The 23557-nt window shown below is 41.3% G+C and overlaps 1 protein-coding gene across 4 annotated transcripts in view; it reads left to right on the top strand.

The window, feature by feature from the left end:
* CSMD3 (CUB and Sushi multiple domains 3) overlaps positions 1-23557 on the top strand; it is a 603606-nt gene that overhangs the window by 206034 nt on the left and 374015 nt on the right. For all 4 annotated transcript variants that reach the window (XM_082235380.1, XM_082235382.1, XM_082235381.1 and 1 more), the window contains exon 5: positions 9527-9734. In XM_082235380.1, the coding sequence (XP_082091506.1) occupies positions 9527-9734 (208 nt within the window). The remainder of the gene's footprint in view (positions 1-9526; positions 9735-23557) is intronic.

The raw sequence follows: 23557 nt of genomic DNA, 5'->3' as shown, positions 1-23557 counted from the left end.
CTGAGTGCTCACTGGAAGGACAGATCCTGAAGCTGAGGCTCCAATACTTTGGCCACCTCATGAGAAGAGAAGACTCCCTGGAAAAGACCCTGATGTTGGTAAAGATGGAGGGCACAAGGAGAAGAGGACGACAGAGGACGAGATGGTTGGACAGTATTCTTGAAGCTACCACTACCCACCAACAAAATGCAGATGACCAAGGGGTCCCTAAAACAGTTTGATTATGTATCTTTTCATATTACAAATATTTTTGTTCCACGCGCCAGTCATTTTTCTAGGCTGGTTACAACTACTAAGTGTTCCAAACAGCGTTATGAAATACCCAGAAAATTCCAGCTGTAAATCACAATCAGTGACAATTTAAAGAATAATTTCATTCTGATAACCCTGTGGATTTAATAACTTCTTTAGGTATTAGGTAAACGAAGGCCCAGAGAAAATGTAGGTTTACATTGTATGGTCATTTTTTAAAAAGCATACGAATTATCCGTTCAATTTGAATGAACCTGCAATATGACAGTTTGTTTTATGATTGTATTTGCAATGGTGTTTACATGCCATCTGCAGTGAAGATGCCCTTTTAAAACATGGGGGAAAGGCACACCCATTCATCTAAATGCATTGAAAATGTAAGTGCTAAAGGAGAGATGAGACTAGATTATTGTATAAAGTTGATTTCTTGGAAAGGAAGAGATTCCCGTGGAGACATAAATATATGCTACACAACAACACATTGAATAATGGAATGCTGGTGATAAACTGCTTGTGTCCACATTAAAATAGTTGTCTCTGCTACCTACAAAGATTTTACATTGCAGAGTTAACATTTCAGATCACAGAATGAAAAACTAACACAACAGATGAAGACAAATGAACTGATTAAAGTCACAGCTGCCTCCAGTAGGTAAGAAAACAGGCAAATATTATTCTGCCATTTCAGAAGATACTACTTTAGAGCTTCTCTGATTGTGACATTTATTTTAAAATCACTTTTTTAAAGACACAAAATGAGCTATACTATGCATGTTGATTCAGTATTCCCAATGTTTCAAATTGGTTACTATATCAAATTTCCAATTTTTGACATTTAAACTAAGATTATAACAGGTGCAGAAATTCCAGGTTTGGCACAGTCAGCATTCCCACCCACCCCAGAAGATGTTTTAACCTTAGTGACAAAATATTAACAAAAAACAGGATCATGCATGCAACCCACTGACATCAGGTAAGGGGGAAAAGGCTATGGAGGCAACATATACCAATTTAGGCTATTGAAATACCTATCCCATACCAATTTAGGCTATTGAAATACCTATCCCATTACTATCTGTTGTGACTTGCAGCAGCCAGCTATTTCATCACCTGATACCTGATCTCTTAGCCTAGGTGTGAAGAATCTGTAGACTAGGAATGGGGGAGAAATCCAATTCAGTTTCCATTTGAAAGCAAACTTAGTGAATTTGCACTTAGCAAAACAACACACAAACCTCAAAGTCACCATCCTTCAAAATTTATACTTGTCTGACTCTTGTAAGAAATAATAATAATAATCTGAATTTTGCAATGCAATTCTCCAGCCAGGTACAAGAATGCATATACTTGGGCAACATGCAAATAGTAACCCACATATTAGAGAAAATAATCTACAAAAAATGCATTATATTAGTGGGAAATGCTTTGCAAAAATGTGTATATTAGGAAAAGATGCATACAAAAATGTGTGTACTAAGATACATTTGTACTAAAATGCTAATGAATTTCCAGGATGACTTAAAAAAAAAGAAAAGAGAACTGATGTGTACATGTGGAAAACCAGGTTTAAGATTTCGAAAAATTAGGAATTGAGAGAAACTGAAATTGACAGATTCATCCATCACTACTGGGGACCTCCAGGTATTCTTGGACTCCAGCTCAGATCAGCCAATTGGTCAGGGATGACTGAACTTGTAGTCCAGCAACATCAGGATGTCTGTAGGTTCTCCACTCTTGCCTTAGCTGGAGATGTTGTAAAGTGAACATTGGAATTTTTGCATGCAAAGCTTTTCTCTACCACTGAGTTTGTGGTTCCCCACTGATGTTTTCAATGAAGCAATGTAGAAAATATACATGAATATCATTTCTGAAGACAAAAATTATATTTCTGGAGTTGCAGATAAGTCTACAGAACATAACAATATCTTTCTCTGATTCATCTGTAAGAGGAGTTTGGTCAACAGTTGAGTGGGGAACTTCAATGTGTTGTATTCATAAAAGGTCTTGTATTCCAAAGGATTTTCACTGCCTGCCAATTGCAGGATCTGTTTGAATTTCCTTCAATGCTGAAAAGGGTTCTGAGATCTGAGATTGCCCACAGTCCTCAGCAGATCACTAGGCTAAGTCCCAACCTCAATTGGGCAATGAGTTTTCTTATTAAAACCCTTAAGTCTCTAATGTAACAACTTCCTGTGAAGCCACTTGCCATTCCAGATGCAAGATGCTTAATTTGACTGTCAGTTAATCTTTCTAGTTTGCTAGCTCGTGAATTTCTTCATTCTTAATCGTTCTGTGTCATTACGCCAAGAACACTTCTCCACGCTCTATTCTTCTATGAGATTTAAAGACTCAGCATTATGTTCCTAAAGCTTTTATTCCCTAGTTGTGGTAACAATAGTCCAGGTGGCAGCCAGCCTCCTTGTTCTGTTTCTCCATTGTGCAATCAGTACTGCATCCCACAGAAATTGCCATTTCATCCAACGTGACCTCGGTTGACAACCAAAATAATATGATTTCTTTTGGATGTCTTTTTGCATGCCTTCTGCTTATTTTCATGTGCTGGAAATTTACAGAACCGCAGATCACCCCTGTGCATATGATAGATGATTCTAGGTCAGTATTGATATTGCAAGTTCTCAGGCACTGAAACAACTCTTCTGCTGAAATTCTATAAATCTGTAACACTGAAAACCAAAATTTGATGTTGACTACAAAGTATGGATGATCTGATAACAAAAATTATAGCAAACTTCTTGAACTTGGGTTACTTATCCTAGACTGCTTTCAGTTAAAGCCAGTAGCCATTGGTTACCATGTGCCTTTCCTATAAGGCAGTGCTGCAGCCTGGGCAGCTATACTGCAGGCAAGGACACAAGAACTGCTACACTGTGAAATGTGTCAATAGGTTTTACAACAGCTAATCATTTAGCAGGGGGGTGGGGAAGCTTATTTCCCATTTAATACCATTACATATTTTCCATGTCATCATGGACCTGGAACAGATTCTTCAAGGGACCCTGATAAAATTCTGTAGCTCCATTTTAGCCATTCTGCAAAAATGGCTTTATTGACCTGGGAGTTGTTTTTAACTGCAGTTTCTTTGGGGAAATGTTCTGCATCATTTCTCTATTGCTGCTGGTTATATTCCTATATATTGGGATCTGGGTGGCACTGTGGGTTAAACCACAGAGCCTAGGGCTTGCCGATCAGAAGGTCGGCGGTTCAAACCCCTGCGATGGGGTGAGCTCCCGTTGCTCGGTCCCTGCATCTGCCAACCTAGCAGTTCGAAAGCATGCAGTGCAAGTAGATAAATAGGTACTGCTCCAGTGGGAAGATAAACGGCGTTTCCATGTGCTGCTCTGGTTCGCCAGAAGCGGCTTAGTCATGCTGGCCACATGACCCAGAAGTTGTACGCCGGCTCCCTCAGCCACTAAAGTGAGATGAGCACCGCAACCCCAGAGTCATTCGCGACTGGAGTCAGGAGTCCCTATATTCCTATATATCTTGAGAGGTATTATCTCATACATGTTTTCCCTCATTCTCTTACCCAAGGTGGGGAATCTGCTGAGGGCCACATTCTGTCAGGCTTTATATGATAGGGTCCACTTGCAGTGAAGCCAATGGTCAGGGGCACCCCCTTTCTCTTTGCCACCAACTTTTATTTCCTCTGCCCTGCTCTCTGCTATCCCTTCTTCCCCCCCTCTCTCTTTCATCCCCTTTCTCACTTCAAATTACTTCAAGACTCTTTGTTGTTTGAGCTTCAACAAACTTAAAAGGGTATCCCTTTATAAGTCTTAGATAATTTCAAAGCGCCATGTGTTGAATTGTGCTAATGTGTTTTTAAATATTGTTCCAAGTTGCCTTGAGTACAGATTTCCAATTGAAAGGATTGAAAGGTAACTTTAAACAATAGCCAGTGAGTTGATAGTATATGGGTGCTGGACAACCAAGTGGGAAGGGAAAAGAATGTTTATCAGTGAGAGCCAGATAACAGTGTCCAAGGCACTGAGTGACCAGGTCAGCAGCATATAGGTGAAGCCTAATTGGTTGGTCATACATTTTATATTTCTGGATTTATATATCCAAGTTATGCAATCAACCTTTGTTGCACAAAACAGTTACATAGATGCAATTCTTAGTGTACCTGAACATTTGCCCTTCTTCCTTCCTTCTCTCTTCAACACCTTCCCCTACTCCCATCCCACCCTCTCTCTCACAGATGGCATAAGGCCCATATCTTAAAATGAGTTCAGGTATTACTTGCACTGGTTAACAAAATGCATTTTTTGCAATTATTATTTTTTTGTAAACAGATGATTACCCTGTTTGTGTGTGGCATTTTGAAAACGGAAAAGACGATCAATCATGATAGGTGTAATTAAAGCCTTTTCACAGCAACCAGAGGATCCATTTTTAATCCATTTTTTCAAGGTACTAAAATAGACATGTAAACCTGCTGCATTGCAGTTTTGAGGCTTTGCATTTATCAATATGAAATGACTTCACCTGGGGGGGGGGGGAGAAAAGGAACACAAGGAAACAAACTCCAAAAGCAAGACTGAAAATGCCGGCCTTTCTTCTGCAAGTGTAAAGTTTACCTTCGTTTAGTCTGGGTTTGGATCTGTAGATTTTGCCATAAAGAGATGTATGAAGAGCTGTGGGTGCGTTCATTTAGGGGTGTTGGGAAGAGAAGATCCACATAAGCAGCTGGCATGTGATGAGAAATGGAATCGATAAAGCCTTTCTGTGCAGCTACCAGATTGATGAAATAGAGGACCTGGCTGAGAAATGCCAAACAGCTCAATTCAGGGCCCAGGGCACAGATTTCCTATTGCCTTCTTAACCACTGGACAAAGCAGGGAATGGCAACCTGGGAATCATCATAATCTAACCCCACCATGGTGCTGTTGGTTATAAGGCTCCCAGATTGCTTCACTGCTGCAGTCTCTATCACTAAAGGAGACTACCAGGTATTCATGCTGCATGTGCTAACTGCTCAAGTCAACAGTTAAGTACCTGGCACTGGGAGAACACATTGGAGGATGGAAAGTAACTATCTGCTGGGGTCTGATGCTTGCCGATTAGTTGACAGGAAATGTGAACAAGGGAATTATTTGGAAGGTGGTCTTAGGTTCTTCACCTGATCACTGAAGAAAATATGACAGTCCTCTATGTAATGTGCAGAGGACCACACTTTGCCTTGGTTAGCCTGAAATAACTGCTGCTTTTATCCAGAAGAACCACCACTTCCCGCTTTGAGTGCCAGTGTGGTGTAGTGGTTAAGAGCGGTAGTCTCGTAATCTGGGGAACCGGGTTCGCGTCTCCGCTCCTCCACATGCAGCTGCTGGGTGACCTTGGGCTAGTCACACTTCTCTGAAGTCTCTCAGCCCCACTCACCTCACAGAGTGTTTGTTGTGGGGGAGGAAGGGAAAGGAGAATGTTAGCTGCTTTGAGACTCCTTTGGGTAGTGATAAAGCGGGATATCAAATCCAAACTCTTCTTCTTCTTCTCTTCTTTTTGCTTAGAATCATTAATATGGATCAGTAACCTCTCACTTTTTCCATAGTCATATGCAGAAAGGGTGGGTAAATCCACATTCTTATCATTCATAAACAACCCTTATTGTAAGAACTAAATGAGTGCTGTTGTGCTGCTTATAGCTAATCTGTGTTCACTGGGCTGTATACCACTGGGCTGTCAAGGTCAGCACAAAGGCAAAATGAGAACAAGATGTTTCTACCAGCAGTTTCTGGACATAGTATGAATTTATTCCATTCCCTACACTAGTTGGTGGGACACCCATTCCCCCATCCTTGTGTTTCTGATTAGTGTCCTAGCCATCCAATCTTCAGTTGCCCTCATTCTTTCATTCAGGTAATGGGGTCTCTTCCCATTCCAAAACCTGATGTATTGCACTCATTTCCATACTGTCAGTATGGTAAAGAATGCCACCATTTTGTATGCAGAGAGCTTTGTACAGAGTTATTGTTAGTAGCCAGCATGAAGGGAATGTGAAGGGTAAGTTAACTCACAAAGAGTGGGAATTTGCGATTTTTTTTGGGGGGTGGGGGACTGTTTTCATTTTTGAGAAATGTTTTGCCCGACCCAAATTGCTTTATGTGCCCTTTACAACTGGTGCAATAAATTATAGTTTATCATTACTCACCAAATCCAATTTGTAGTGATAAATCATTACAACGGTTAAGCAGAGGGCATACATGACTTAATCAATCTATATTTTAAAGAAAGCAAATGTGATTTTTATATACAATAATTTAAAGGTGGTGCTCTTGCATTCACCTTTTAAATTAACTAGGCCAAAGTTTAGTGTGTTGATTGCAAATTAGAAATCATAAATTAAACTGTTCACCATCAGACTAAAGTAAACTAAGGGGTAATTTGCACTGTTCTGTCTTAAAGAGGGAACACATATATTTACATTCTTCTGCCTTTTGGGAAACCTGAAGGAGTAAGTAGACTTCCATCAATGAACAGGACAGGCAAGAGGGTAGAGGGGCTTGCAGGAGGACTCAATTACACAAATTAAGGATATTGACAAGCTGGGATGTGTGCAGAGGAGAGCAACTATGACGATCAAGGTCTGGAAACCAAGCCTTATGAGGAACAGTTGAGGGAGTTGAGTATGTTTAGTACGGGGCCATGATCGTATAGTGGTTAGTACTCTGCGTTGTGAGTATGTTTAGTATGGAAAAGAGGAGACTGTGAGGAGATATGATAGCCATCTTCAAATATCTAAAGGGCTGTCACATGGATGATGGAGCAAGCGTGTTTTCTTCTGCTCCAGACAGTAGGACCTGAACCAATTGTTTCTAGTTATAATAAAGGTGATTCTGACTAAACATCAGGAGATGGTAAGGTGGTAAGAGTTGTTCAACAGTGGAACAGACTCCCTCAGAAGGCAGTGAACCTTCATTGGAGGTTTTCAAGCAGAGGTTGCATGGCCAGCTGTCATGGATGCTTTAGTTGAGATTCCAGCATTTCCGGGGGATGGAGTAGATGTTCCTCAGGGTCTCTTCCAACTCTACAATTCTATGATTCTATAAAGTGGAACTTTGGCAGATACATTTTTGGCAGAAGAGGAAAAATAAAGAGCTGACCAAGCAATCACTGTAATTTGGCTGAAAGTCTATCCTGAATAGGTCAAGTCATATTTGTAGCTTCTGGGAGAAAGTGATAATCGGAAATCACATTCTGGAAGGTGGAATTTTAAATTCTCTGACTAATTATGCTCACACAGAAGTGAAAGGAGACTGGAATCTTGAAAGTATTTTGTCATAAGAGACACTTTATCTTAAGATAAAAGCGAGGGCTTCTTTAACAGTAATGCCTAACCATTATAGGATTAAGAAGACAAGCAGTGTGCTGCTGAAATTTTGCTGTCCTCTTTCTTTTTGCATTCGTGTCATGTGCAAAGTCTCTTATGAGATGAACTAATACAGCATGAACCACATCAAATACTAGACTTTACAATGTTCTTTGCTCACATATTTTTTTCCAATCTTAAAACTGGCATTTATGGTTTAGTTTACTGTGTTTGCTGTTCTTAGAGCCATTGTTTTGAACTAGATGGAGACCTGGATTTAAATTAGATTACCTTAGTGTAGTCATTATCTCTCAAGTTACTATTACAAAACCCCAAGCCAGGATTCCTGATATCCTGGTCCTAATAAATTGGGTATTAGACTATGTACTGCTGCTGCTATGTGAGGCTATGGATTCCCCTTCCTGGCATGACTATGGGGGTATTATGATGATCTCCTGCACTTCAAAATTTACCATGGGCGTTTGGGAGTGGTGAGACTAGGAATGTAATGGATAAATAAGAGTGCTCATATATCATAACAACATGAGAATATCAGAAGAGCTTGCTGGATCAGGCCAGGGGCTCATCTAGTCCACCATTTTTCCTCGCACTGGGCAGCCAGAAGTCTGTGGGAAACCAGCAAGCAGGAATTGAGCACAAGAACACTGTCCCATCCGGTGGTTTCCAGAAGCATTTCTGCCTCCGGTGGCAGAGCATAGCCATCATGGCTAGTAGCCATCAATAGCCTTCGCCTCCATGAATTTGTCTAAATCCTCATTCAGAAATTTCTTTATGCATCTTCTCCTCTCCCCCATCAAGGCACATGTGGCTTGGGATTTGGAGTTCTGATGTGCAGAAAACATGACATTTAGAAAGGCTTGCGCTCCCAGCATTTCACACTGTGGATATAAATCACGGGGGCCCAACAACAGCAATGCAATTATTTTCATATTTTAAATCTTTTCCTAGATTTACTTTTCAGAACTGGGACCCCAAGGGTCATACAATAAAGAGCTGAGTGTAGTCTGGAGTCTCATCCTTGAATGTATTATAATGCAGAACATGTTTCTCAGAAAGAAGCACTTTATAGAGCCATCCTTTGAAATATGTGCCGTGTTGAAAAAAATTCTCCTTTATTAAAATGGCTCCGTAGTAAAAAGCATGAGTACGGGAGTGCAAGGGACATGACATTCAAGATAATAACCGTAAACTATTCATCAGAACACTAGTAGATCAGAGTATAATATTACTCAGGTGAGGATGGGGCCGGCGAATGAAGGCTGACCTAATTTCTATTGTAATAAAAATTACAAGAGCAGGCCATTGCAACTTGGGTTCCCAATAAGCCAAATGCCTGACAAAAGCCAAACCACCTGACAGCCTAAAAGGGTGAGGGAATGTTTTGTCAGTCTTAGGAATGGAGAAAATCAAGAGCTGATCTTGATACCCTTGGGCAGTGGCTGAGTTGCTGTTTTCAGAATGAATGAATGAAATTGATGGCAATTTGGGTAGGTCACACAAAAATACCAACAAAATTCTGATATCCTTTGTGTTGGCAAGCTGATACTCTGCCCCAACACTCCTACACAGTGGTACCTTGGGTTAAGTACTTAATTCGTTCCGGAGGTCTGGTCTTAACCTGAAACTGTTCTTAACCTGAAGCACCACTTTAGCTAATGGGGCCTCCTGCTGCTGCCGCGCCGCCGGAGCACGATTTCTGTTCTTATCCTGAAGCAGAGTTCTTACCCTGAAGCACTATTTCTGGGTTAGCAGTGTCTGTAACCTGAAGCGATATGTAACCTGAAGCATATGTAACCTGAGGTACCACTATACTGCCAAATTCTGCAAAATGATTGATATCTATCTTACCCATGCATTTAGTTTAGCATGAAACACCTGCTATGAATTACTGTCTTCTAACTTGTGCCTCCTTTTTATTCTTTTCAACAGCGGAGGATGCATGTGGAGGGACAATGAGAGGATCCAGTGGCATTGTTTCTAGCCCAAATTTCCCTAATGAATACCACAATAATGCAGAGTGCACGTGGACCATTGTGGCCGAGCCTGGGGACACCATTTCACTCATTTTTACAGATTTTCAGATGGAAGAGAAATACGATTACCTGGAAATAGAAGGTTCTGAGCCACCAACTATATGGTGAGTGATTCATTGTTGTATGTTAACTTCTGCAAAATTGCCTCTGAGAAAATGCTACAGATCTTACAGAAATGCCTCTAACTTCCCTTGAAACCCCTAATGTTGTTTCATTTGTGCAGAGCTATTGCCTTGAATGCCAATTTGTTGTGTAAATTGGAACTGTTTGATCAATGCCACTTGGAGAAATTTGGTGAAGCTCATTCAAATTAGCTAAATAATAATAATAATATATTTATACCCCGCCAATCTGGCTGGGCTTCCCCAGCCACTCTAGGCAGCTTCCAACAAAATACTAAAATACAGTAATCCATCAAACATTAAAAGCTTCCCTAAACAGGGCTGCCTTCAGATGTCTTCTAAAAGTCTGGTAGTTGTTGTTCTCTTTGACATCTGGTGGGTGCGACTACCAAGAAGGCCCTCTGCCTGGTTCCCTGTAACTTGGCTTCTCACAGGGAGGAAACTGCCAGAAGGCCCTCGGCGATGGACCTCAGTGTCTGGGTAGAACGATGGGGGTGGAGACACTCCTTCAACATTGTGTTATGAGTTTTCTGGAGTGCTTTTAACCCAAAAAAAAAAAGACCTGTGTTGATTTGGTCACATACCTCCTCTATCACATCTTATTTGACTCTAAAAATGGTCAGTTACTCAAATACAACTCAGTGCACATTTTCTGTACGTGTGTGTTCAGCAATCCTGGGTTGTGGTGTTTGGGGTGAACTGTTTTTATTACCATCAATCTAATGTATTACAGGATGCAAAATACCTCCATATGCTTGGCAAACAAAACAAAACAAAAACAAAGCAACACCCCAGCAGATTTCTAAAACTTAATTATCAGACAACTGCTAATGAGATTGACTTTCTCAGTACACTCTTATGCTGATCCAATGGAGCAAACAAGAATCACTTAAAATAAAAGAAGCTAAGACTAGCTTTTTGGACACCAAAGGGGAGTGGTGGGGCAAAATCTGGTATCTTCCTCAACCACCCAAATAGCCAATCACATTTTAAAGAAGCGATGGGGAACCTCAGGCCTTCAGGCTAAAGGTGACCCCCCCCCCAGCCTATGTAGCTAGGAGAACCATGGTATTTTCCTCAGGATATGTGTCTCCCAGCCCACACAAATCTTACTGTCCCTGCTCTGCACTCTAAGTGTTTTTGCCTGGCTAGAATGTGTCACTGATTTATGATGGTGCCTCTTGTTAGCAAGGACAGAGGATGGTGGAGGTGTGTGCATATACTTTTTATGGCTAGAATGTAATTGCTGTAAAAAAGAGTCACATCTGTTGCTTCTGGTCTTGCCCACCACAGCATGATGTGGCCCCCAAAAAGGATGTCCAGGAAGAAATGGGGCCCTTGAGGTGAAAAAAGTTTTCCCATCCTTGGTGTACAACTTACTTTGTGTGTTCATGGTCTGAGGGTTTCTCAGAATGAGAATTGTTTTGTAATTCCCAAAATTCACGTGAGCAGTTCCTTAAAATGCTGCTATCGGAGCCTTTACTGTTTGCATCAGAGGCACATTTTAAAGACAGGAGATAAAATAAGACACCTACAAGTTCAGAAATATATTTACCTATATTTAGAAACATGTATGTATTGCTGATCAGTTTAGATTACTGAAACGGTGTGCAAATGATAATACCGTATGATGAATAATAAAAACAGAAAGCAATACAATAAAATGCAGTCGTACTGCGCTCTGTCTAATCTCCACAGTGAGAAAGCAAGTGCACTAAACAATGTCAGCAATCCGGGGAATGCTTGGGTGAACAGGGAAGTCTTTAGCATATGCCAAAAACACAAAGCAGAGGGCAATGTACCGTATTTCTAAAAGGAGGCCGCTCAACATGGCAGATGCTCCTACACTGAAAATGTACAATTTGTACTCGGCTATTGTATAGTTCAAGGTTGGTTTCCTTTTCTTTCCCTTGCAGTGCTAAGTACTTAGGACAGATCTTAATTATGTCATTAACTCTAAAAGCACAATTAGATTGTCTCAGATCTGTGTCGAACCTCTTCTCCAACTTGCTCCATATGAGATGGTTGACAAAGGCTATGCCAGTCTTCTGTGTTGTTGTTTTAAGGGATTTATTTTTAAGATGAAATAATTCTATCTTACACTCTGTGGCGCATATATTACCCAGCTGTGGTAAATATTGGTTTCACTTCTCAAACAGGGAATATCAATTATGATTGATTACTCACCTGTGCCGTGTTTATCAGTCTTGTGCTGGATTGCCTCCAGGAGATGCAGAGGGGTTTCAATGTACCACTAGTTTTTCAGGGTGCTACATACAGAGTGGGATTTTAATAAAGAATACATTTGAAAAATAATTCAGAGGGAAACATGGGTTAAGAAGGGAGTCCATTGTCTCAGTGGCTGAGTGCATTTTTAAAAAACATGTCATAAGTAGCCAATCCAGCACATTTAGTTATTCCTAATGACAATAGTAACTAATATAAAAATAGTTCCATATCTCTGCTACAAAAACCTTCAGGAATAATGAAAATTCGTGTTAGTTTTAGTAGGAAAAAATGTCCTTGGCTACACTATGAGTTATGCCCATTAGTTAGAGTGGCTATTGTCATTGGTGCTAAGGCAGTTACTTACAGCACAGCCACTTTAAAATATAACTTTATCTGATATTTTTTATTTTTATTTCTTTCCCCCTTCCCCCATACATAAAAAGGCCACTTTGAAGAATTTTCTTCAAAAATGATCCAACATTCTTTTGTGACAGTCACCCCCTGCCCAATGCCCTGAAATGACACTGCGGACTCAGCTAGATTGATAAAGAAAAAGCATTTTATATGTGTTGTATGTGCGATACAACACTGTGACACCAGATGGCGCTGTAGAGTCCCATCTTTCCCTACTGGATTGAAATCCTTCATTGGTGTATCTAGATCCAGCCTGGGCATTATTCAACTATGTTAAGAGTAGATGTACAGAAAATAACAGACCTAACTTAGTTATGTTCATTAATTTCAGTGGGTCAGCTCTGAGTAAAACATGGTTGAATCCTTGCCATGATGGCTATGTTTTATCTCCACTGAGAGGCAGTGTACCTCTGAATAACTGTTGTTGGAAATCACAAGTGCAGAGAGTGATATTGCATTCATATCCTGCTTGCAGAGCTTTTCACAGGTGTTAGGTTGGTTGCTGTGACTAGATGGGCCATTCGTCTGATCCAAGAGACTCTTCTTTTGTTCATATGCAGTGTGGAAGATGCAAAACGGTGGCACAGGGTTTCTGCTGTTAACTTCCAATAGCGGCAAAACATTGTGTGTGTGTGTGTGTGTGTGTGTGTGTGTGTGTGTAAGAAGTCTTGCTACAGCCTCTGCTAATATTTAGCCCCACTCCCAAGAAACTGTTGTAGAGGGGTTTTTTTTGCCCTTAGGTGAAATTTAGTGTAATAGTCCCTCCTTCTCTTCCCAGAAATGTGATGCAGAATGTTGAGAGCACACAGCTCTGCATCAAAACACATTTCTTGAACTTTTCAAATTACGACACAAAATCTATGCCAGAAAGGGACAGACCTGTAGTTCAGTGGTATAGCCCATACGATGTTAGAATTCCTGATCCATGATTGCAGTCATGGGATTATTGTCTTTCACATGACGGTATATGTTTTGACTTCACAGAGTGGGAAGTGACAGAGACAGGATGTTTGTGTTATTGTGTTCCATGAAGTGGGACTATTGTCCTCTGTTCTATTTTTCTCTTTGCTGTCTGATGCTAGAGAGAGAGAGAGCCATGTTGCAGTGCTCCATGTGTGTTTATATGTAAATAAAGTAGATTAGCCAAAATGCTGAGTTGCTGAAGTCTGTTACGCAACTGTGCAAACTCTGCGGATCCCTAAGTGTGTCAATGTCTGTTGGCATTGGTCACTGTGATGTTCGGGCAGAAGAAAGCTTTTGAAGCTCCTGAACGATCGACCAGGAGGGAGAGAACATTCCAGTTGGACATGTGTCTCTGCCAGGGTCCTACTTGAGTGTAGGCTGAACTCCTGACATACATATGGTCCCGGGTTAAACCTATAGCATCTCTAGTTTCAAAAGAATCTGAACTAGAAAGGCTGGGAAAGGCTGTTGACTGAGTCCTTGGAGAGCCACTGTCAGTGAGTGGGCTGGGCCAGACAAACTAATAGTTCTACTTTTTTTGTTCTTACCTATCACACCTCTCAATGACTTTCAGGTGATTTTTTTCCTACTGGAAAGTATTATATTTTGAGGTGATATCAACACTCCATCTGCAGTGCTTGATCTATAACTGTGCCACTCATTGCAAGACATCACTTGAATTTTCAGTCATTTAGCAATGAACCTCCCCTTGTGAATTGGCTTGACATTTTTTCTCTAATAAGTAACCTGAAGACATTGTAAGAGCGAGTAAATTCACTGGAATCGTTCCAATGTAGATATAGATCATAGATGTTACAGCCATTGTACAGCTGAAGGTATTTTAAACTGTTTCAGTTTTAATGAGTGTGTACATCAATAATAATTTCTGCTACCACTTAAGTGAGTTAATTAGCAGCAATGAAAGGATTCAGATTTATCAGTGGTTGTTCATGCTGCTAAATTGCTTATACCTATCAGTAGTTTAATTCTTTTAATACTAGAATCCATTCCTGCCATTAATGGGATAACACAAATAACATAAAAACAATATTAATCAGTCAGATTACTAAATCTTCATTTGTCTTTCCTACAACAATTCTGTATAGTTAATCTGACACTTGGGGAAAAAAGACCTAGTCTTTGTTTTGCTCATCCCCCCCACCCTCAGATGGAAGAAGATTTATGTTTAAATAATTGAACAGAATAAACATACAAAGATGGAAATGCTTCTATTACCAAAGTGCAAACTATAATATAAAAGTAAAGAATTAAAATGCTAATTTAATAATTGCTAATTTCAAAGAGCAGTTTGAAGAAGCATTCTTCCCCAAGCTTGTCACTCATATTGTGGAATTAGACTGATGTGCTTGGTTATGCCAAAGCACCTCTCCATATGCCAGGGAAAAATAGATCAACAAAACTTAATTAGCAGAGATTTGTTAATTAGATTCACCATGTTAATACTTTTTATCCCTTTATAATAGTATGGAGGTTCATCTCCTAATAGCTATGGTGATTATATATGCACAGGATACTCTATATCAAAGGCTAAAGCCAAGATTCTCACATGTTATTTCACTTTAAGACTCCCCTGTGTGAGTGCCTGAGGGCCCTGCAAAATTTGGCAAGCTAAAGTCTGGAAAGTCGTATATAAACGACTAAATTTCCTTCAGTTAAAACTACCAAAACCCCTCTTGGAAGCAGAAGAAGAGGAGGAGAAATGTAGATTGTTTAAGCCTGCAGGAGAGAGAGTAAAGAAAGATAAATTTCCACCGTCTCAAACCTGGGAACGGGATGTCAGAGACAGACATTTTGAAGAAGTTCATTGACTGTGAATGAAACGTCTTTTGACAGATAGTTAAAAAAGAGAAACATATTGATTCCAATGTTTCCTTTTGTATTTAAAAGAAACAAAATATTTGAAAAATGAAAGTAATTTTCTTTTGTTGGACCTGCTTTTAAAAGATGGATACAAATAGAAATTGTCTCCTCTAGAGGGAGCTTGTTAAACTGTTGCTGGAGTCGATCTGGGGAATTCCACAGCTGTGGAGATTAAGGATCGTGAGACCAGACTTTGACCTTGGACAAGAATGTGCGTAGAAGAAGTTTTGGTGCTTGCTTTTTGCAAGACAAGCGCTTTGTTGGAGCAGCTGCATGATAAGATGGATTTGACGACTGTTGCAGTCGGTAATTTTGGACAAACAGTGAATACGCATATAGAAACCATTCAGGAACCAACCCAGGAATCTGCTTTGACAGGGCAAATGCAGAAGATAATGGAGGAGGCTGTTGTTGAACCTCAACTAACACAAATGGAGAGACCCGAGGCCCTGCAGGAGCATAAGCTGCAGTCTTTGAAGACTGAACCTGGAGAAAGTCAGATTTGGAGAGATGGAGTACTGTTTGGTTTGGAGATGGGAAGTTGGATGGATCCCCCTATGCAGGGCCGTTTCGGCTCTTGGGATTTGGTTTTGGGCCGGGGGGGGTCTGGAGTTGTGGGGGCTCTTAACTGTGGAGGGACTTTGAAACATGCTTTCAAATACTTTTTGGATTACAGTGCTGACTGTGGAGAATGGGCTGACCTGTCGAGGGGGGATGGAGATATTGTTGGGCTGGAGTCTCCCCGAGACCTACTTCTCAATGAGAAAGGAAAGAAATTAAGAAAAAGATCAACAAAAGACAAAGTAAAGTGCAGGTATAAACAAGAAGAAGATCTGCAGAAGGGACATGGAAAAGACTTAAGAGCCTCGGACAGAAGATCACCAGGTTGATGGACTAGATGGAATGGATAGAAAGGACTGACATAACCCGAGACCAGGAAGAAGAGACGATGGATGAAGATTGGAAGAAAGTTTTTAAAAATTCATTTTGAGAAATAGTGTAAAATTAATGAATGTTAGGAAAAATGTTGGAATGAAACTATTTGGCTTTAGTAGAAACGGTGCTATACCAGCTGCACTGGCTCCCGGTGGAGTACAGCATCAGGTTTAAGGTGCTGGTTTTAACCTTTAAAGCCCTATACGGCCTATGACCCTCGTACCTACGGGACCGCCTCTCCTGGTATGCCCCACAGAGAAACTTACGGTCTTCAAATAAAAACATCTTGAAGGTCCCAGGCCACAGAGAAGTTAGACTGGCCTCAACTAGAGCCAGGGCTTTTTTAGCTGTGGCTCCGATCTGGTGGAACACTCTGTCACAAGAGACCAGGGCCCTGCGGGACTTGACATCTTTCCACAGGGCCTGCAAGACAGAGCTGTTCCACCAGGCCTTTGGCCAGGGCACAGCCTGACTCCCTCCCTCGGCAATCTTCGCGGAGCTCTGGCCCAATGGTTGCCAGTGGCTTGAATTAATTAATTTTATAATGAATGATTTTAGAGTGTTGCTTATGCTGTACTTTTGTACTGTTTTATTGTTGTTAGCCGCCCTGAGCCTGGCTTCGGCTGGGGAGGGCGGGATATCAATAAAATTATTATTATTATTATTATTATTATTATTATTATTATTATTAATCACTACCCTAAGGAGTCTCAAAGCGGCTAACAATCTTCTTTCCCTTCCTCCCCCACAACAAACACTCTGTGATGTGAGTGGGGCTGAGAGACTTCAGAGAAGTGTGACTAGCCCAAGGTCACCCAGCAGCTGCATGTGGAGGAGCGGAGACAAATCCAGTTCCCCAGATTACAAGTCTACCGCTCTTAACCACTACACCACACTGGCAGCAGTTGCAAGACCATGCCCACAGAGCCCTAGCCATTTGGGGATGGGGTGTGCAATGGAGAAATAATGTCAAGACAGATGGCATGGGGATTGAATGATTGCAACTTTATTGATTACAATAATCAGTATTTATCAACAATCTTATAATAATTAGCAATAGTAATTAACATATTTATTAATATTAATAATAGTCAACATGCAGCCAGTATATATGCCCCTATCGTGCCCCTTATTAGGTAGATTGAACTTAAATTTTGCAGGCTTTTCCCATCATCCCACACAGCAGATGGAGGAGCCTCTTCATGTGTCAGCCAGGTGACAGCATCCACCCTCTCCATTGTCCGGTGCCACACTGGGCCAAAACACCACCTCTCACTTGAAATCTGCATTTATTGGGCTATATGTGTGCCAGATTTCCACTGGAAGTGCACTTTGAAGGAATCACAGAGTGTTTCTCTCTCTGCCTAAATGCAAATATTGGCTGGCCACAGTTCCAGCTGGCATATATTTTGTGGTTTTTTGTGTTGTCCTTGGCATATTCCACTAAATTCCAAAGTGTGGCTTAGGGCAGCTGCAGCTTTGATTGCTTACTTGCTGGTGCACCCAACAGTAGTTGATCCAATCCCATTATAAACATATGAAATTAAGATACTAGTAATGTTTAGTGTCTTGCAAAACTAGACAGACAGCTCCCGACCAATCTAACTTAATTACATTGTCTGGGGAGCCGTTCCCAGAATAGATGCAGCTGTTGCATTTTTTTTTCCTACAGAGAGATAATTATAATTAAGGGCAACTTTCTTAATAAGATGATAGAATTATAGTTCTGATGCAGGCATGAGAATAAAAACAAACGTCAACCCCTACAGAAGCGTGACAAGGAATGATCACAACAGCTACAGTACAAAGTTTAAATATAATGGGTGGGTGGAAGGAATTCAGCTTTTCATATACAGATCCAAGGTCAGGAAGCTTAAATGACTTAGAGCAGTGTTTTTCAACCTTTTTTGGGCAAAGGCACACTGGTTTCATGAAAAAAATCACGAGGCACACCACCACTGTGTGCGGAGAGGGAGATGTCAGAGCCCCGCTGCTCTCTATGGGGAATCGGATGAGAGCGGACCGCCTGTCCGCTCTCATCCGATCCCATCCGATCTGATCTCCACCCAGGACAGATGGAAAATAGTCCGGCGCCCGCCTAGTGGGCAAAAAATTGACTTTTTTAAAAAAAAAAATCTTTTGAATCTTTCAATTTTTCCCACGGCACACCAGGCAACATCTCGCAGCACACTAGTGTGCCGCGGAACAGTGGTTGAAAAACACTGACTTAGGGCTCCTTCAGATGACCTGTTTATTGAGCATTTGTCCTGATTTACTTGCTTAAAGGTTATGCTATGGTTAGATTATATATGGTCTTCATTCAGCACCAGGCTTTCTTACTTATTTTGCAGGGAGGGTATATGACAATAAGAATTAATTCAGACTGTTTGGTGGGGTATTTGTGCATCTTACTGTTTCATTCCACACTTTCCAATGCATTTCCAAGCCACTTTCCTAAATACAAAAAAATCTTCTTTGAAGGGAATTTGTTGTGCTGGGGTGACAGAGCACTTTAATTCACTCTAATTGCAAAAACCTAAATTTCCTGATATTCATGATTAGTAAGCAAAGGCGTTATTATTTAAAACGGACTATCATTCAACAGAATCATTTCAAGCACAAAGAGTTCATAAATACTAAATAGAAACAAACAAACACATATGGCCAGCAATCTGGTTACAGAGGTTTTCGTTTGTTATCAGGGAAAAGGAATCCCTGATTCCTATTCATTTCTTTGAAACTTTGTCTAGAAATGTGGCAGCATAAATTAACAAGAGAGGCTGCTTATAGTACTGCTTGCCTCCTTCCAATGATCCTATCCTAGGGATAACTGAATCGTTCAATCACTTAGACTACAAACCTACAGCAGAATTATTCCAGCCTCAGCTGAGTCTGTTCTTTGCAAATTTGCTCTGGGCTTCTCTCACTCACATCAGGATGCATATTCAGACTAGTGCCATCATTCAGAAAGATGGGGTAGGCTGCTCTGAGGCAAGTATTTTTTACTCTCACATGGTAAACCTTTTGGTGTGCAAGAGTGAAGCTTGTCACAGAAAACTTAATTTGGAATTTAAAAAATGCAGCTATTAGGAGAAGTTGGAGAAACAGTTTTATGGAATCCAGACTTCAAATCAGTAATATTTCATTGTCTCAACACCACTGCCATTTCACAGATAAGGAATTGGGATTTACAGTAAGTTGTCTAGCCAGCTACATTGACTGGGCATGTATCTGACCTGCCATCTCCTAAGTCCAGGTGGATACAACATATAGCACTGTAATGGATGATACTTCTAATCGCTGCTTGCTGTTGGAGCTATTTCAAATTTTGAATAGATAGATAAATAGATAATATGAGCTGCAGGTATTTTTCTGCCTAGTTTATAATGTCTCAGGTGTGTTTTTTTAAAGCATTTGGTTTAATTTTCAATAGCACATCTACTAACAAGGAGTAGGGATTTTATTTCCTTTTTTGGAGAATTAAACTGTACATGACAGGCTTAGAGACACTCTGTTCCAATGCATGGAGAGGTTAAAATCCAGCAACATGGATCACTACATTGCAATCTGATTTATTGGCTAACCATCAGCATCTCATGGTAATATCCCTGAACAGTTTCCTTGTTTTCAAGGGCAGCCTTTTCATTTTCAAAGGAAACCAAATGAATAAACTATAAAGAGATGCATGTCTAAGAATAAAATTTCCATTGATAAAAAATAATAAATGTTTGCATATGTCTAGTGTGTGCTGAACAGACTTAGAATAATATTTAATCATCTGATGTTAAAAATTATAGACAACAATCTTCAGAATGCAGGTCAGCCTGTACTTTCTAGTTAGGTGTTGCATTAGGGACAAGGACAATAATGTACTAGAATAGGGTGAGAAGATGAGGGTGAAACCTGTCTAGGGACTTGGAACATTGCAGTGAGGAATGTTGGGAGAAGAGACTCCCCTTGGCTCTGCTACTTGCTCCCTTCCATCTTGCGGACACTGCTGTTACATAGGAAGCTGCTTAGTGTTGAGTCAGGTCATTGGTCTGTTTAGTTCAGTATTGTATGCTGTCTGACAGAAGTTCTCCAGGGCTTCAGGGTTCCAGTATTCCTCAGCCCTACCAGGATAGGTCAGGGATTGAGCTGAAACACTTCTTTGGCTTGGATTAAATATATCTAGTTGGTATGATGATGGTTACAGAGTATGTAAGATGAAGAAGAAGAAGAAGAAGAAGAAGAAGAAGAAGAAGAAGAAGAAGAAGAAGAGTTTGGATTTGATATCCCGCCTTTCACTCTCCTTCAGGAGTCTCAAAGCGGCTAACATTCTCCTTTCCCTTCCTCCCCCACAACAAACACTCTGAGGTGAGTGGGGCTGAGAGACTTCACAGAAGTGTGACTGGCCCAAGGTCACCCAGCAGCTGCATGTGGAGGAGCGGAGACACGAACCCGGTTTCCCAGATTGCGTGACTTACGTGACTCTTAACCACTACACCACACTGGCTCTCTTTACATTGCCCTACTGCTACTTGAGGAATGTTTAATGGACAATGTTTTGCCTGCATGCAAATGGGAAGCATTTTCCCCCTGTTTATCAAATGCTGCAATGTTTTATGTTAAGATTTTTTATGTGATTTCATTTCACTGCTATTTGTATTACGCCTGTAATATCTAATTAAATTCTTGTCTACATATTCTTTTCCCGTTAGATTAGTCATTTCATTCTCTGCAGATACTTTGTGGGCAGAGATCCTACATTTCCTCTTCTGGATCCATGCCTAGGACAAATGCAACATCTGTCCCATAAAGGGAGCAGTTCCGAGGCCAACACAAAATGGATTCTCTAATGAAAAATGTATATAAGAAATAAACCCACACATTCGCTAAATCTTTATTATGCAACTCCATAATCATTTGCACTGCAAAAAGGAATTCATGAGGAATTGCAGGAATTGATACATACATTTTAGGTTATATTTCACACAAACATGGATGGAAGTACATAAGCACAAATTTTCATTCCCACATTGTTGTTGCTGTTGTTTAGTCATTTAGTCGTGTCCGTCTCTTCGTGACCCCATGGACCAGAGCATGCCAGGCACTCCTGTCTTCCACTGCCTCCCGCAGTTTGGTCAAACTCATGCTGGTAGCTTCGAGAACACTGTCCCACCATCTCGTCCTCTGTCGTCCCCTTCTCCTTGTGCCCTCCATCTTTCCCAGCATCAGGGTCTTTTCCAGGGAGTCTTCTCTTCTCATGAGGTGGCCAAAGTATTGGAGCCTCAGCTTCAGGATCTGTCCTTCCAGTGAGCACTCAGGGCTGATTTCCTTAAGAATGGATAGGTTTGATCTTCTTGCAGTCCATGGGACTCTCAAGAGTCTCCTCCAGCACCATAATTCAAAAGCATCAATTCTTCGGCGATCAGCCTTCTTTATGGTCCAGCTCTCACTTCCATACGTCACTACTGGGAAAACCATAGCTTTAACTATACGAACCTTTGTTGGCAAGGTGATGTCTCTACTTTTTAAGATGCTGTCTAGGTTTGTCATTGCTTTTCTCCCAAGAAAAAGGCATCTTTTAATTTCATGATGTGTGGAGAGGTCAGTCTGTTTACTTGCATGGATACATGCATGTCCCTGAACTTTGTAACTTTGAATTCCTGGAGGACCTGCTCCCTTCCTTCCAAGCCTTTTCCACCTGGCCTGGGAGGGCAGAACCCTGGGTGGCTCCAGCTACAGAAGCTGAGGTGGCCAGGGATCACCCGCCTGTGAGAACTGGAGGTCTTCCCTTCCTGCCAGGCATATTGAGGTGGCTGAACAGATTCTTGGGGTGGGATATTGCTAAGAGTTTTTGTTGAGAGTTTCTGTTGCTGTTTTTATTGCCCTTTTAAAGTTGTTTTTAACCGCTTTTGTGTGCTTCTAAATCTGTGGGTTTCATTGTTTATTAAATTAATGGATGTAGGGTGTGCCCGGCAAGAAGGGAGCTTGGGATGGACACAATTGGAGATGTTCAGGGTAGGAGGAGGTATAGTGCAGGAAGCCTGGGTAGCGAGCTCATGACCTAGGCATTTAGTGACTGGGCTTTGTTCCAGCCCCACCTCCAAACTGGGGAATTGTGGTTATCCTATCAGCCAGCCCTTGTGTCTGTGACTGCTGTTGCTGAATGCCAAGTTGATTCTGAGTAAGACCTCTCTCATACACAATCTGATTATGGATGAGGAGGCCAATCTGGTATCACTGAGACCTGGGGGTGTGTGTGAGAAGGATGGAGTTGATCTCCCCTAGCTGCGACCATCTGCATACTTGGATGTGGCAGAACAGGCAATAGCTTGCTGTGACTTGTTTGCAAAGCATTTTGAGGATAAAATTGCTTTCATCCACCAGGAACATGACTCTGCTGTTACAACAGATGAATCTCAAAGGGCGTCCAGAGCACTGCCTAGCCCTGTTGTATTGCATAGGTTTTAGTCAGTAAGGCTCGAGGATGTGGGGAAGGTGGATCGGTCAGAGTGACCACTTGAGCTCTGGACCCCGCCTCTCTTGGCTAAAAAACAACAAGAACAACTGGCAGGAAGGGGATGACAGCCTGGGCCAGAGAGGTGATTAATGCTTCCCTGTGAGCGGGGATGGTCCCTTCCTGCTTGAAGGAGGCAGTCGTAAAACCACTTCTCAAGAAACTCTGCCTGAATTCGAAAATCTAAGCAACTACTGGCCAGTGTCCAATCTCCCCATCTTGAGCAAGGTCCTTGTATGGGTGGTTGCAGACCAGATCCAGGCACTCTTAGAGGAAACTGATTTTCTAGATCCATTTCAGTTTGGGTTTAGGCGGCATACAGATTAAATAAAAAAATAAAAATAAAAAAAGTTTTGACACAGGTAAAGGTAAAAAGGTAAAGGACCCCTGGATGGTTAGGTCCAGTCAAAGGCGACTATGGGGTTGCGGCACTCATCTCACCTCAGGCCGAGAGAGCCAGCTTTTGTCTGCAGACAGCTTTCTGGGTCATGTGGCCAGAAGGACTAAACCGCTTCTGGTGCGATGGGACACTGTGACAAGTGCCAGAGCACATGGTAACACTGTTTACCTTCCCGCCACAGCAGTACCTATTTATATACTTGCACTGGTATGCTTTTGAACTGCTGAGTTGGCAGAAGCTGGGACAGAGCAACAGGAGCTCCCCCCCATCACATGGATTCGAACTGCTATCCTTCCAATCGGCAAACCCAAGTGGCTCAGTGATTTTGATACAGAATCTCTGGGCAAACAGTTGATGTCACTGTGGAGAGCTGGATGTTTTGACCCTTAAAGTCACAGGTATACCTTTTGGAGAAGCCCCAGTGACATATAGTTTAATCTACTTAAGTATATAGAGCATTTGGGGTGAAACATCTACACT

This window comes from Podarcis vaucheri (assembly GCF_965113315.1).
Source record: "Podarcis vaucheri genome assembly, chromosome: 8".
Classification (NCBI taxonomy): Eukaryota; Metazoa; Chordata; class Lepidosauria; order Squamata; family Lacertidae; genus Podarcis; species Podarcis vaucheri.
Note: the sequence above shows the minus strand (reverse complement) of the source record. Positions and strands in the feature narration are given on the sequence as shown.